Source organism: Xiphophorus hellerii, chromosome 15 (assembly GCF_003331165.1).
Source record: "Xiphophorus hellerii strain 12219 chromosome 15, Xiphophorus_hellerii-4.1, whole genome shotgun sequence".
In the NCBI taxonomy this organism is placed as follows: Eukaryota; Metazoa; Chordata; class Actinopteri; order Cyprinodontiformes; family Poeciliidae; genus Xiphophorus; species Xiphophorus hellerii.
Window position 1 is genome coordinate 3,923,296 of NC_045686.1, and position 16,782 is coordinate 3,940,077.

Genomic DNA, 16,782 nt, shown 5'->3' on the forward strand with positions numbered 1-16,782 from the left:
ACTTTAGTCACCCGTCTGTCAATCAGAACAGATTTTAGTACTTCAGATGATCTGGACTTTTAAAAGATCACATTTTAATCTGTGGCAACATTAATATAATCTTTAAGTCGTATTTAGAACAGCTTTGGGTTTTGTTCATTTTAAACAGGCATCTACACAGCCACCTATTCTTTACAAACATCTGCGATGCACATAGATTTCAGCCAGTTGGTCTGGATACCAGTTGATCTGTAACAGCGGATCAGAACCAGTGTTTTATGAATGGATCGGTCAGGTTGGTGAGCCCGGCCCGGTGTGGATCTGATGAGGATCTACTGACTTAGAAACTGATCTGAACTTTCTGCTAGTTCAGCTGTTGAACCGTGCTGCACTCCACATCGTTTCTAGCTTTAATTAAACGTTTTATAACCTTTAATTATTAATAATAATATAATAATTATTAGAATTATAGATGGTTTGGTGAAAGTTACATTTACTTTGTTTAAATTTGGATCAACCCAATATTTTACCAGTAGCTCCGCCTCCCATTTACCAGGAAGTCAGAGCTCAGATAGCGGCTTAAAGTCACAACCAGTTTAACCTCTTTGTTTGTAAACATCAATAAATAACTGTATTTATTATACATACTGCATCATTATAGTTATAAGTTTTCGCTACACTGTGTTCGTCCAGCTGCTCTGCGAACTATGAAACTCATCGCTGATGATCCAGGAGTTTCCTGATCATCTTTTGATCTGGATTACCAGATCAGAGAATCGTTAGTTAGAATGAAGGCGGATTAAAAACTCACCTTCAGCAGAGACAGAGCTGATCCACAGAGTCCAGAGCAACGAGACCATTAATGAAACCATTTCTATCATCTGGAAACGCTGTTAGCCGTAAAGCTACTTTGGAGAGAAACGCGGAAGTCAAGATGCTGCTGGGACTGACGCAACGTGACGTCATGATGACGGGACTAATGGCTCCTTGAAGGAAACACAACCATCAGGTTCATTCACTACAAAGAAACGATCAAAGAATCAATTTTTACTATTTGAATTATATTATTCCTAATGTTTTATATTAATGTAGAAAAATTTGTTTTTATGAGTAAAATTCACTAAAAAGTCAAATCATCTGTCTAACGTAAAATTAATATTTATTCAATTATATGAAATATAGTACAGAGCCCAAAGGAAACTTATACATTGTAACTAGATTTATAACATTTCTGTATTTTGGTACCAAATGAATCCAGAGGATAAAATTTCACATTTTGGTCCATTTCTGGGCAGCAAAGTCTCCATATTGTTTGAAAAGATAATAATGTCTCTAGTTAATAAACTATGTTGCCAAAAGTCTTGTTTTCTGAAAATATTTTCTGATGTAGATCAAAATGGTCCCAAACTACCAAACCTTTCGTTTGCCTTGAGGCTCCATAGTTGATGATGTGAAAGATAAGAATGATTTTGGTAAATGCATCCTGTTGACAGATTCACTTTAAATAAACACAGTTTGGCGTCAGAGTCATTTAGAAACACTTCCTGTATCACATGACCTGCTGAACGCAACACGCGCACCGACACGGGGTTTGGTCTAAGGACTTGACGCATGCGCCGACGCATCGGTGATGCCAGATCCATGACTAGTCCAGCCTGATGTAACGGATATTATACTATACTATATATATATATACTATATTATGGATTTAATGGTTCGTTCTGATGATTCGGTTCGGTTCAAAGAGCCATAACTCCCATCACTATGATTTACGACAGTTTGCGACAGTACCAGCAGCATCTGCAGCTCCATGGCCCACGTGACTTCCGCATTTCACTCCTTGTACCGTTACGGCTAACAGTGGATACAGGTTACAGAAATGGTTTGTTTAATGATCATGTTGTTCTGCTCGGCTCTTCGTATCAGTTCTGTCTCTGCTGAAGGTGAGTTTTTAATCCGCCTTCATTTTACTAACGATTCTCACAAACTGTTAATCCAGAGTCAAAAGACGAACAGGAAACTGATGATACGATGATGACGTTCCTAGTTCACAGAGTAGTTGAACACACAGTGTAGCGAAACATTATAGTCATATTAGCCTCATAATAACAACAATAAAACACAATAAGACCTCAATGTTTGTAAAACCAGCTAATTGTTACAAACATTGAGGTCAAGCTGGTGGTGACGTCACGCCGTTATCTGAGCTCTGACTTCCGGGTCAGAGGAAGACGGAGTTATTGTCAAACTGGTTGGTTGTTCGTGCAGCTAAAGCCTGAAAGCGATGAGGATCTGCACCGTTCAACAGCCAAGACGATCCAGGCGTCATTCAGACCCAGATCTGAGTCCAGTCAGAGGACATTACGTCTCTGGTCCAGCTCCAGGCCAGGCTGGGATCAGCAGCCTGCCTGGCATCCACAAAGTGTTCTGGTTCTGACCCGGTATTCAGAGTCACCTGAAGCTCAACAACTTCCTGTCATTGGTTCGCTCCCTCACCTTCCCTCCCTCCAACCAGCCATAATGTTTAGTAAATTAATCTGAAGTTCTCCTTACGTTGCTTCCCTTTATTTGTTAAGGCACCAACAAACTGGGCTTTGTTCAAATTTAAGCTACAATTTCACACAACAATTTTATCTCTTTGAGATGTTAATTAGTGAACATAGTTTAACTTATTTGGGAAGATAGTGAGGGGATGTTACGTTTCTTTTTGAACCTTTTCTCTCCAATAAAGGTTTTTTTTATAAGTTTTTAAAGTTTTTTAAGTGTTACCTGTTGATTGATTTGTGCCTCAGGGTGTTTCCCCTTTGGAGTTCATGTGCTCACAAACAGCAGCGTGAGATCAGATGGTTAGAGCCGTTATCTTGGGAGCACAGCCATAGTGTTGCTGGGTTGCCAGTTTTCTGGTTGCCTTTGCCACTCTATTGGTTTTTAGTGCATAAATTTACACCTCAGTTGGGTTTAAGTGCTTTGTGGATAGAAACTATCAGCACAGCATTTATTTTTAGCCTGTTTAGGTAACAAACTCTTGTTAGAGTCTTAATCAGTTTTGCTCGTACAAGTGACAAAGTCTTCTGTAGAGAAATGTTGAAAGCACAAATATAGATCCTCTGGAAGTTGTGTTCGGCTCTCTCTCACTGCACTCTTCTTATTTCCATGTGGGAATTGATCCAGATTCACCTTATTGTTTTTAAATTACAGCCAATAACGCCACAGTGTGGCATTATCTAAAATGACACCAGTCAAACCAATATGATGAACTGGGTTAAAGTTAGCCTTCCTGTTTACTCTGGAGACTCCAGTACAGACTGGACCTGATGACATCATCAACCCAGCTGTGAAAAAATGGCGACCAAAATATAACAAAATGTAAATTTATGAAGTAATTATGAGTTTCTGTATCACAAACAGCATTTTTTTAGTTGATAGGAAAATGACAACATATTTAGGCCAACATGTTGAACACGCCGTGGGCCCAGAGCCGGGCTGTAACAGCAACCAATAAACAGATAAAATAATAAATCTGTCACCAGTTACTGTACATAAAGCCAGAAGGTTCTGAAAAGTGGATCAATATTTCATCAGAGTCACTAAGTTGTAACAGTGACTGTTAACCACAGAAGTGACTTGGTGGACATGAAGCACTTTATGCTGCCATGGAAGGACACAGTCCTCTTTGACCTTTAACCTCTCTGCTCTGTGTCTCCTTTTCTACAGACATCACAGATTATTCTGGACTCAACGTCACTCTGAATTGTACAACTACTGAGAACAAACCTGTCGCTGTGGAGTGGAGCAGAACTGATCTGGGGGATGAATTTGTTCTTCTGTACAGAGACGATCAGATTGATTCATCCATCCAGCATCCAGATTACAAGAACCGAGTGGATCTGGCAGACAGACGGATGAAGGATGGAGACGTGTCTCTGGTTCTGATGAACGCAACGACTAACGATAATGGAACATATGAATGTCGAGTTCGAAATCAAGGAAGCCTGGATGCTAAACTGATCAGAACCATCAACCTGCGTGTTTCTCCTCATCCTCCTCCAGGTGAGTGAGTTGAACTCTGGATCAGAACCAGAATCTTCCTGGTTCTGGATCCCAGAGAAACATCTGGGATCAGATCATTTGTTTAACTGATTCTAGTTCTGTCTTTGTCTGCAGGAGACAAGAACTCAGGAAACCAGGACGGATCCGTGGGACTGATAGTTGGTCTGATTGTGTCTCTGCTGGTGTTTTTGTTCTAATCTATAGAAAACAATTTGCTTGCTTAATGCAGAAAACCTCAGATCCTCCAGTTAATCTATAGATGAATGAATGCCTTAATCCTGTAAAGATAATTTGCATCAGATTATTGCTGCTGTTGGTGATTTTCTGATCGATCAGCATGACAACGATCACAACTGATCAACCTTCTGATCTCATCAACATTATAAAACTATTTTACCTGTACCATCAACCATGGACTGAAATGCTTTATAAGTCACTGCGCTGTCCTCGCCCTGACATTTCCAGTTTTCAGCAGCTAGACAGCAAATTCTGCAGAGTTAAATTAACACTATGCCGAGTCTATTTGGTCCTTATCAGAATTGGTGTTAATTTAACTCTTTTCAGAGTTATTTCACCCAGAAAATGAGTAATTTTAACACTTGAAAGAGTTATAACTATAGTTGAAATAACTCTGTAAGAGTTAAATTAACACCAATTCTGATAAGGACCAAATAGACTGGGCACAGTGTTGATTTAACTCTGCAGAATTTGCTGACAGCCAGACAACGACGCTCCAATAACCAAACTTGTTTCTTTTCTCCTTGTTTATTGAAGAGTGACCTCTGACCCCTGCCATCACTTTGGCCATCATAAACTGAAACATACAAGACTGAGTATTAGCCAACGAACATCGCAACTTAGCTATTCTAGCTGCTAGCTAAAAATAAAAACTTTTCCTAAATGACTCCAGCGTACAATTATTTACACCAGTTACATAAAACACAAAGAGACAATTATTGCTTTTACAATTAGCCAACACTTACGAACAAATCTTGTCTGAAACACAACGTATAAGGATAATAATCAGATTAAATCATGAACTGTTCGTGTTGCTTTCCACCATCTTGGATCTATATTCTTTTTTAGCGTCACCAAAACATAACAGAATATCCACCAGGGGGCGCTCTAGTGCGGTTTTCAACCTTGCTGGTCCAGTTTAACTTACAAAAGGCAGCACAGTCAGATTTTCTCCTTTCTAACCTGATCCAGACCTGAACTGATCCTGGATCCTGGATAGAATCAGATTATATCTGTAAAAATCTTTCTTCAGATTAGTCCAGATTGATTTTTAATGGAGATTTAAATTATTTTTGCTTTGCTGTTTATCGTTTACATATTTCACATCAGTGGATTGTTCTTCATTGTTCTTCACATTTAATCAGTGAATCTGATGAACATAAAATGTTTCCTGGTAATTTTAGTAATAATCTGAGTAAAATCCTCCTTAAAGAGCCTTGAAAGGCTGTAAAGACATGAAGCATCATCAGGATCCATGTCGGCACCAAGAGTGAAGAGAAAAATGTTTGAAATGTGGAAAGAAAACATGAAGAACAACCTGATCATCATATGAAGAATTTTATTTCATTGAGATTTTTTCTGCTTTCTGTTCATATTTATTCTGACCTCACTGTGTTTTCATTTGATTTACATGTTTGTGTCTTTTTATTGAAATGTTTTATGTTCTCCAGTATTATGGTGGATTAAAGTCGGATAAATTTCACTGATTCAACTTGAATGAATTGAAATAATTTGGGATTTAGTTTGAACTTCAACATGAATAACTCCTGACTGCATTTGGACTGTAAAACAGTTGATATGTGACACCAAACAGAAAGTTTGTCTGAGCATCCTGACCGTTAGCCAGTGTTTCCTCCTCCTGCTGACAAAGACGACCAGCAGGAAAATGTTCAGTGATCCAGGCTGTTAGGAAGGAAACACGGAGAAACCAGGTGGAGGCTGTTATGCTGCACCAGGTTCCACAAACCAGACAATCAGGGACATTTTATTTCTGCTTCTGTTTTCTGAGAAGGTTTAGATCCGGACCAGGATCGTCTGCATGGAGTTTGTTCTCCCTGTGGATCGGTTCTGGTTCTGGTTCTTCAGCTTCAACTGGGAACGTTAAGCTGTAATCTGAGCTCTGACTTCCTGCTGAATGAAAACGTTGGCTTGTTCCAGAAATAAATGTGTTTGTAGCCGTAGTCACTATTTAACCTTCAGTTAAAACACAGAAACCAAGTGAACAGCAGCAGAACTCGGAGCTTTCAGGTCCGTTTACTAGTCAGCAGAACCACATCAGTCAGAGGAAGTTTAAGAGTCACATTTCCAGATTTACCAGAAACACAGATACTAAAAACTAGACGTGATTTTGTTCAAAGATTTCAATCTATGTGATTAATGAATAGAAAATACTGTGTTAAAGTTTCAGCCCTAATCCAGGTTAATTTAAACTGATAAGAAACCAAAACAATAAATATATTAACATTAATAAGAGAAATAAATCAGCACCAAACATAAAGACTGGACATCATGTCCATGACCAACAGCCACAAACAGCGACTTCATCCAACATTAAGATCATAAACAGTAACTGACCTGCAGATTCATTATTTATTAAAGCTTCAACAACTTAATAAAACTTTAAATGTGTTCAGCCAAATGTAATAAAAGTTCCTGCAGAGCCGAAGATCAGTGACAGTGAGGCCTGGTGATGATTTATTAATAAAAACTGATCAAGTTCAACCAACCAGGAACATGAAGACGGATGAACAGAGAATCCAGACAGGAAGAAATAAAAAGCAGGAGTTTAAATAACTACTGAGACTGAACAGAACCAGAACCACACTGTAAAACCAAACCAGTTATCTTTACTAAAGCAGCTCATGGTGGGAGATTCCTCTGGTTTTTACTCATTAAAAAACTAATAAATCTAAATCTCTCTAGAAAATAATGTGTTCAAGATCATCACTGGTAAAGAATCCTGGTTTAGAAGGTTTATGAGTTTATCATGTTTATTAGGAATCAGGATTATTAAATGTATATTATAACTATAATCTGTTTGTTTTTTAAATATTACACAATAATTGCTTTTTTCTTTTTATAAAGACGACAATTCAATTTATTTCTCAGAAATTTATTGTAAAAATAATGCAAAAGTAATATTTTCAGTATATAAAGTAGAGTAAACATTTCACCAGATAACTAAACTTTAAACATCAGAAATATTTTATTTCAAAGATCCAAACATTTAAATCCAAACTGAACAATCTGATTCTTTCTCCTTCTGCTCTGATTATTGATTATCTGTTGATGTTTCTGATTTGATCTTACAGTCTCTGTATTTTCTCCTGATTGCTGCGTCTGATCAGGTTTTGTGTCGTTGATAACACAAAAACATGAAACTATGGCAACACACCAAGCAAACACATCAATGCTGCAAAATGCAACAACAGAAAAATGTTCCAACCAGAGAAACAATCAGAGGAAACAGAAGCAGAAACCAAGAAAACAGAAAGAAAGAAGCTGAAGCAGAAAGTTCAATAAAAACTACAAACATTTTTCAGACGCAGAGAGTTTCTAATAATCTGAATCACTTTTAGAGATGAACCACAAAACTGTTTAATAACAGGAGATTTTTAATAACTCCTGCTATTAAAATAACAGTTATTAAAACTTTGAACCAATTCATCTTCAGTTTAGTTTGATTTATGAAGAAAGTCCAAGTTTATGAATATAGAAATCTGAAAGATTTTAGTTTGTATTAAATTTAGAATGACTAAAAGTTAAACTAGTAGAAGTGCATATGTTTCATAAATCTGCTTGTAAATCATCTCCTGGTTGATCAACATATTGATCATGATCAGATTTATTCATTCTGCTAGAAAATGACAAACATTTTGAGTCACAACTAAAGTTTTTCTAACTAAAGTTCAGCCTGACGGAGGAATTACTGCAGGAAGCTGAAGGTCCGACATCCTGCAGATGTTTGGTTCTGACTGAGCAGTTTGGACATTATTGATCATTTATTTAGTAAATTATTGATCCTTCATTAGTGCGATCGGCTCCAGATAATATTTCAAAGCAGCAGTAAAGAGGAAACTGACCTGCAGCGTTTCATGGCGGCCCACTGATCCTCCTGCCTGCTCCTCCACGTTGCCAGGTTTGACTCTGTCCTCCAGTACACTCTGTACTCTGTGACCCAGCAGCTCTGACTCCGCCCACTCTGGAAAACACAGGTGGAGCTGCTGCCAGGTGAGCAGCTCAGGTACAGGCAGAGACACGAAAACGTCAAACATCCAGGAATGTTTCAGTTCACAGCAGGAAAAAGATCCTGAAATAACAGAAACAAAAAGAATCATCACCAGAGATCTGATCAGGTAAAGTCAGAGAGAAAAACTCACTTATTGGTTAAATATTGACTCAGTTATTGGTTACATATTGACTCAGTTATTGGTTACATATTGACTCTGATCACCTGGGAATGATTTACTAAACTCACTGAAGAATGTGAAGGTCACAAACTGGAGCTGAGAGGAGAAAACTGAAACACCTCTGAAGGTTCAGGGTCAAAGGTCAGAACAGAATAAAATACTGAATGATCTGAGTTCATAATATTTATGCTCCACATCTTTTTACTGTCAACAATAAAAATAAGACATTTGGTTATTAACGTCTTTCTGCTTCAGTGATTTTAACTCATAAGTTCATAAACATCAGAAAAACATTTATTAGTTTAATATGTAAATAAAATCAGCAACTTGACTGATTCCTCAGACGACCTTTGACCTCTGCTGTGGAAACTTTAACTCTCCTGTTTCTGATTGGCTCCAACACTCAGAATAAACATTTTATCATTAAAGCTTCATTTGTTGTGAAATTATTTATTCTCACTGGATTTCAAAGATAATCTGGAATAAAACCAACAGTTCATGTTCAAACTGAAAATCTGACCCATGGTCAAAATATTAATTTACATTTTATTTAGTTATTGTTTTACATCCTATTTATTCATTTCATTTAAATTAATACTCTGTTCTTCAACGTCTCATTTGTAAGAGGAAGATTTTAGAGGAAAGAGTTTCTTCTTTAGTCTGTAATATTTCTAAAGTTCAGTAAACATCCTGATGAAAATCTTCATTTGTTCAGTAAATTATTATTATTTTAGGATTAAATAAAGTAACTTGACATATTGAAGTGATTTTGTTGGAGGTTATTTAATATTCATAGAGCTGCACCAGGATGATATGAACCATGTTGAGACAGGAAGTCTTTTATTGTGAAATCCTTCAGCATCATAAACTAATCATTGTTCTGATTATTAATAATCTATAGTCAAACAGCAGCAGCTCAGGGTTTAAAATATCCAGTAAAATCTGTCCTTTGTATTTATTTTATAATCTTATTTATTATAAATCCATCAGTTTTTCATCATATTTTCATAAACTCTTCATGTTTACAGGATTTACTCACCTGTGGAGGTGAATTTGTTATTTTTGTTTTATTTTATTTATCTAACCGTTTATGAATAAATATAAATGTTGTGCATAAATTTAACCTCTGACCCCGCCCACCTTTATATGAGCAGCTGTGACCTCTGACCTCCTGCTGCTGATGTAAAGAGGGAAACATGTCTGAGTTTGTCTGTGTGAGTATTCTGGAATAAAAATATTTTCATAAGACTAAAAACCGTTTATCAGGACTGAGACGTTTTATTAGGATTTATGCAGCTTTTCATCTTCCTTCTCTTTTATTTTATGACTAACGTATAAATTAAATAAAAATGTTTAAAGTTTAAGAGGTTAATAAAAATGCAGATTTATTACAATCAATCAGTGGAAATGTAACCTTACTGAGCAGGTGTGACCTTTGACCCCAGCCTGCTGCTTTCAGTTCTGATGAATATTTCAGTGACGGTTCCTGAACGTGTCTCAGTGTCTCAGACCTGAAGCTGCAGACTGTTAGAATATGAATGAAATCCACCTGAAGCACCTGAACAAGTTCAAACTGATCCTCTCCCTCTGATTGGCTGCTTTTCTCCAGGTGTTTTTGCTTTAACGGTTTTACCAGAGAAAAGGTTCAGTTTGAGTTGATTTGTGTTTTTATTTATTTGTTTCTGATGCATTAAAATAATTCAAAGAGAAAGAGAAATGGAGGAGTCCATTTGTGATGCCTCCTCATCAAAATATGAAAAATGAAGTTTTTCTTTTTTCTTCATGTTCTGCTGAGATCCATAACATATTTAACACACATAGAAAATATTCATTTTGCTGCTTGTTCAGATCGTTTATAGATAAAATACTTTACAGGATTTTTCCTAATTCATTAAAAAGGCACAATAATTAAAACTACCTCCAAAAAATATCAACATTTATTTTTAATAAATACTTGTTATATATATTATTATATGTTTTGCTGTTCCTGCTGTTTCAGAGAATCCTGCCAGATATTTTTCCATGTGATCAGATTCATGGTTCACTTTGTTCATTCAGACTAAAACAAACTAATTTATTCATTTATAACATGTGTATTATGGAAAAACTCATATTTTTTCTATAACTCATCTGTTGTGAGTTATAGAATTAAATCTAAAACTCGACCTTTATTAGCATTTAATAAGAATAAATACTGCAGCAGTTCCTGATCACAGTGGATTCATTGGGACGGAGGCGCCACCTGCTGGACAGGAACAAACTAGGAACTCCTTCAGTTTCCAAACATTACCGCAGCAGACCAGCAGGTGGCGCTAGAGTACAGGCTAAAAGTGGAAGCTAAATGAAAGGTGATGATTCTACAGAGAAAACAGGAAGTAAACAAAGAATGATAAAATATGAACATTTGATCAGTTCTCTGGTTTCAACCAATCTGTCCATGAAGAACTAAATAAATGGCCTTTCATATTTAAAAGGGTTTTATTTAAATGCAAAATATTAAAAGTTTCACAATAAATGTTCTGTGGAGAAAAAATAAACTTTGATTTTTGATTCATTTAAATTGTTATTAAAAAATCCTCTCATATAAACTGATGCATCAGCATGAAAGCTGATATTTCTTTTGGTCAAATATTCACTTCGTGGGCGTGGTGGCGTAGTGGGTGGCGCGACCCGTTTTTGGAGGCCTTGAGTCCTCGACGCGGCCGTCGCGGGTTCGACTCCCGGACCCGCGACGATATTTGCCGCATGTCTTCCTCCCTCTCCTTCCCCATTTCCTGTCAGCCTACTATATAAACTATATATATACTACTATATATACTATTTCATATAAGGCAGTGGTCCCCAACCACCGGGCCGCGGACCAATTGGTACCGGTCCGCGCAAGAAATAACGAACTACTTCCGGATCTTTTAGTTTGAAAATCCTAAACCGGATTTTATCGGTTATGTGTTGTGCATCACCCTTTTCACAGTGACGTCAGACAATGGCCGCCATAACTCAAAACTGGGTATCTTTACTTCCGGTGTGATTTTGCCTTGGGAACCAAGCTGAAAACTTCCCGCATTCTCATAATCTTAAGGATATAATAAAAGGTAAGTTTAATAATAACAGCATTTAAGTGTTAGATAGCTGTTACTAATCATTGTAAATTCACCATTCTCTATCTGTGTATAAAATAAACAGCCTCCGATCGGAGAGTAAACCACCTAGCAGCAGCTTTAGCCACATTTAGGAAAAATATACTCTCTGTCAGCGCTGTAACGTTTAGAGGTTCACTTTCTGTGTTATATAAAACAGTGTTTACGTGCTAGATAACCGTTATAAGTCATTGTCAATTTACCATTCTCCAACTGTATTCAAAGGAACCAGCCTCTGATCATGAGTAAACCAGCTAGCAGCAGCTTTAGCCACAGTTAGGAAACATATACACCGCCGCCTGTCAGTGATGTAACGTTTAGAGGTTCATTTTCTGTATTAATGGAAAATAAAAACAAGACAAAAGCCACAAATAACAGTTGGGCTTGACGATATTTCTGTTTTTCCAGCAACAAAATGCGCATCTCCATGCACTGTTCATGTTTCTGTCACTGCTAACTGTCACAGAGTCTCTCCCAAAGACGCAAAGAAGGAATAAAAATAAATACACAAGAAAATATTAATGTGCAATGATTTGGATAAATAACTTTAATCTGATTACTGGATTTGAAATACGAACTCGTTAGATTATTCGTTACCGAAAAAGTGGTCCGATTAAAGGCATTACAAAGCAGCGGCGGCACCGGACATCTCTGCTTATAACAAACAAATCCCTATTTTATGGGATGAGTGGCAACTCCAGTCTATAATTTAATAATCTGATCAAGATTAGAGCCTAAAAACGTTATAGTTCAAAAACAGTAAAAAGTTCTGGTTAAGGAACAGTTATGTCACGTAGTTAGCTAGCTAACAAAATTCACTAATGCTAAGCTAACGGTTACGCAAAACAAAAATACCTACCTTCATAGTCAAACAGGTATTGTTCGGTGAAGAATTTGTAGCCTTTGTCTAATTTAGATTTTTTTTGTCAGAGAGAACTGGTTTGCAAATCGTGATATATCTTCAAATCTTATTTTAGGCAAATGTTTTAGAGACTGTGTAAACTCCATGCTCCGGTGATCTGTCTGATCAACATATGCTGTCAGATTTATACATCTCTCTCTCTCTCTCTATATATATATATTATATATATATATATATATATATATATATATATATATATATATGAAATAGACAACTTTATCATTACTTACTATGTACACCGGAACTAAGGATACACAGCTTCGAGCCAAAACGGAAGTTGTGTGACGTCATGTGAAAAGGGTCTATTGGATGAGTAACAAAACAAGATAGGAGTACTGCGCCCCCCCCCCTACACCGGTCCGCAGCAAAATTGCGAAGGGCAGAGCGACTAAAAAGGTTGGGGGCCGCTGATGTAAGGGGCAGTAGAGCCCACAAAAAGATGCCCTGGAGGGGTAAAAAAAAATATTCACTTAGTTCTTCATTATTATTATGTTATTATTTATAAATGTTTTTTTTTGTTTGTTTTTTAGGAAATATTTGAGAATTTAGGACCAAATAACAGCTTCAGTGTCTGATTATTGGTTGATTATTGGTTGATTATTGGTTGAGGTCGACGACTGATGGTGGATCAACCATCAACCAATCATCCAGTTTTAACCAGTTAATAATGAAAAGATGTCAAAGAATCGATGTTGTTTTCTGGTCCAATTCTGACAGTTCAAACTCCAACGACTCATCAGATGATTTTCAACTCTGGTTCTGATCCGGTCAGAGCAGGTCTCTGGTTCTGGTCCGGTTAGAGCAGATCTCTGGTTCTGGTCCGGTCGGAGCAGGTCTCTGGTTCTGATCCGGTTAGAGCCGATCTCTGGTTCTGATCCGGTCAGAGCAGGTCTCTGGTTCTGGTCTGGTGGATGATCTCAGAATATTACTGATTCTGTAAATAAAATCAGAACCAATAAATTCATGTTTAGAAAACAGAAACATGATTAATTTAGTTAAACTTCTTCTCGTCTTATTTGGTACAAATATATAAATTTATCAATATAAACATAATAAATGATCATTTTCTCAGTGGAGATAAATATCTTGTCTTTAATATCTGATCAGGTTATTGTTAATCAGACCGTCGTCATAGCAACAGGAATCCAGGTGTGTGTCCATCTGGACTCACCTTCCTGAACTTCAGAGAAAAAACTGCAACTGTAAAAATATCTGAAAAACACAAATAAATACTGATGAACATGAGATTAGGATTAATAATTATTATTAGTTATTGTTTAGGATTAAATAAATCCAGTTAAATAATTATTATTTAACTGGATTTAAATAATAATTATTATTTAACTCAGCTGCTCATCATTAAAACAAACATTAATAGTAATAAAATAATTACAGTTTATTGTTGTTATTGTGTTCTGATCTGCAAACATTTCAAAATAATAAAAATGTTGTTTGATTTTGACTCTGTACATTTTGACACAATTTTAAAGACGTTTCCAGTGAGTTAAAACTCGGCATAAACCAGTAAGACCAGATGAACAGATTCAGGTTTTAAACTGGGTCACTAAAGATTTCATGGAACCGGATCAGAAACGAAGCAGCAGAACAAAAATGACTTTAGAGATGAAACTTTTCACCACAAAGCAGAAAACGACAAACTCTGAAAGTTAGAAGTGAGTCAGAAACCAGTGAGACCAGAGAGGCACCAGTCTGAGCTGCTGGAGTTTCACTTCACACCACAGCAGCAGGAAAGGAATAAAACTGATCAATGTCTCTCAATAGTTATTGATCTGTGTTATTAAGTTCAGCTGATTGTAAAGTTGTTGAACTTTACAAGGTTAAAGTTCAACAGATGAGTTAAAATGCACAGAGGAACCACTGCAGGCGCTAAGCTCTTCTTGTCTCTGGTCTTTGGGTTTCAGCCAATCAGAACCAAGGATATTTGCCAACACTAACAGAGTAAAGTATCAATGCACCGAAACATTTCAGCTTTTCAAGCTTTATTCTCTTTCTGTTAGTTTATCTGTGAATTAAAATAAATCTGAGAAAAACTCCGTTTTGTTCCACATGGAGAGAAACTGGTGAACAGAAAGACTGAGTTTAGTTTGGTTCATTTTTATAGATGGTTCCACAAACACTACATGAAAATAACATCCCCTGCATTTCCACAATATTTCCCTGATATACAAAATGATGGTTCAACAGAAAAATGTTGGTGTTATTAAGAAAGTTAAAGGTCAGAACCACTGCTGACCAAAAGGTCACAAAAACTGTTTAACATGAATAAAAACATCCTGCTGGTCATCAAGGCTTCGTCTGTTTACTGACCGCAGGAGGAGAAAGTTTCCACCTGCAACATTTTGAATCTGGGATGTTTCACCGTCCCGTCTCTCCTCATGCACGAACTTTAGACGCAGTTTTTGAAACTTTTAGTTTAACAGAAACAGGAAGCTGAACGACCGCAGAGTTTATTATAGTCAGTTAGCAGAAAAACCTCAAAGTGCAAAACAGAAGGTGTGAAACGGAGCAACATTTACCAGAACCAACAGCAACAACTGAGCATAGACTAGTTTAACCTTCATAACTGAGCAATAAAGAAAAACAATATATATTTTACAGAAGTACTGAACAGCAATATGGCCGCTATTTCATCAATGATATTTGTTTAAACTGAGACGCTGTAGTTTGGATGATAACGTGTTATTGGAGCTTAAAGACAGAAAATGAAGTTTGGAAAACGTAGCCGTCACTTTACTGAAATGTTTTTATCCCTAATCATTACAAACACAACCTGTTTATTCCTCCATATCTCTAATATCAGTGAATTTATAGAGTTGTCAACATTTTCTTGAAATGCAAAACTGTTTACTTTTATTAAAACCTCTATTTCTAAACACAGGTAGGATAAGATAAAGACGCCAAAGAGGTAAAACAAATTTAACTCTAGTTCTGCAAAAGAACCAAGAACAGAAACATAAAACATAAAGTTTCACCTTCATTTGATTTGTTTTTCTGTCGTGGATGATGAGAAACGTTGATGTCGCTGTAAGTGATACTTTCCTCTCCAACGTCTTGATTTCCTAAAATAAAATAAATTATAAATTACACTAGTTCTTTTTAGATAAAACTAGTTTAGTTTGTAAATGTTAAACTTTATTTAACTAATGAATATTGGAAAAACAAATGTTTGCTTCACCTTCAGGTTTTCTCTGAAGACGTCGTCTCACCAGCAGAACCAGCAGAACCAGCAGAACCAGTAGAACCAGCAGGAAAACCACAACAATCACAGATGATAGAGGGATGAAGAGACCAGACTGGGAGGAAGGTGGAGAGGATGGAGATGGTGGAGGACCAGAAGTGGTTGATGGTTTCTCTAAAATAAAGTTTATTATTAAATAATTGCCAAACAATTTCTTTTGAAAACCAAAGTTTAACAATATTTTCAGGCCTCTTGACCTCTGACCTTTGACAGAGATCCTGCTGGATGGAGACTCTCCATGACGGCTGATGTTACATTTATAGAGGCCTTCATCAGAGCTGGAAACATGGAGGAGGGTCATGTGACCTGATGGTCCATCACCAATGAAGGAGCCATCTTTATAGAAAGCAGCTGGGAGGTTGTGGGTTGAATTCTTTGCTCTGCAGCTCAGAGTGACGTCATCTCCCTCCATCACAGGGAGGACAGGACTCTGCAGGATCACTGATCCACCTCAACACAGAGACAAACTACAGCATTTCATCCATTTCCACACAGCTTCAGCAACACTAACTCCACAGTCTGATCTTACCAGAGACAGAGAGCTGGATGCTGCTGCTGCTGCTGGAGGATCCAGACATGGACTCACACCAGTACAGACCAGTATCTAATGGGACGAGGTAGTTGATGTTACAGGTAGAACCATTTAATTTCCCCCATACTTCACATCTCGTCCTGGTTCCTCTGGTTGTGTTTCTCCTCACAGTCCATCCATCAGATCTGTTTTCATCCTCACAGATCAGAGTCACTGATTCTCCTCTGAAGAACTGAGATCTGCTGGGACTCACAGTCAGATGAACTGGGAGGACTGGAAATATACAATTATTATGATTTCAGTTGTTAATGAAACTAAAAAGCATCATATTCAATAATTATCCAGATTAACTTTTTTTTAAAATTAAATTCAGATGTAACCTTTAATCCAAACTACATCTCTGAATATTAAAAATCATTTTAATGTAACATAAATTTCCCAACCTGGATCTGTTGAGCAGCTCAGCAAGAAGATCA

General features: G+C 36.9%; 3 protein-coding genes across 6 annotated transcripts in view; 1 reads left to right on the forward strand and 2 right to left on the reverse strand.

The window, feature by feature from the left end:
• The window catches only part of LOC116734114 (butyrophilin-like protein 8), a 47,436-nt gene extending 46,389 nt beyond the window's left edge, over window positions 1-1,047 (reverse strand). Inside the window, exon 1 of one of the 4 annotated variants that reach the window (XM_032585281.1) lies at window positions 791-1,026. In XM_032585281.1, coding sequence (XP_032441172.1) covers window positions 791-860 — 70 coding nt within the window. In that variant the 5' untranslated portion in view covers window positions 861-1,026. Of the gene's footprint in view, window positions 1-790 lie in introns of all 4 variants that reach the window. The other 3 variants (XM_032585283.1, XM_032585278.1, XM_032585279.1) reach the window with 3 other exon arrangements.
• A 754-nt stretch (window positions 1,048-1,801) lies between these two features.
• LOC116734116 (coxsackievirus and adenovirus receptor homolog) lies at window positions 1,802-4,484 on the forward strand. The gene is made up of 3 exons (XM_032585285.1): window positions 1,802-1,922; window positions 3,694-4,029; window positions 4,144-4,484. Exons 1-3 carry the CDS (start codon window positions 1,859-1,861, stop codon window positions 4,224-4,226), a joined length of 483 nt encoding a protein of 160 aa, XP_032441176.1. The 5' UTR covers window positions 1,802-1,858; the 3' UTR covers window positions 4,227-4,484.
• Window positions 4,485-13,210: 8,726 nt separating this feature from the next.
• On the reverse strand, window positions 13,211-16,455 carry LOC116734113 (uncharacterized). The gene is made up of 5 exons (XM_032585276.1): window positions 16,304-16,455; window positions 15,712-16,224; window positions 15,509-15,595; window positions 13,687-13,727; window positions 13,211-13,449 (listed from the first exon to the last, which is right to left on the reverse strand). The coding sequence occupies exons 1-5, from the start codon at window positions 16,350-16,352 to the stop codon at window positions 13,441-13,443; spliced, it is 699 nt and encodes a 232-aa protein (XP_032441167.1). The 5' UTR covers window positions 16,353-16,455; the 3' UTR covers window positions 13,211-13,440.
• Between the last annotated feature and the right edge of the window lie 327 nt (window positions 16,456-16,782).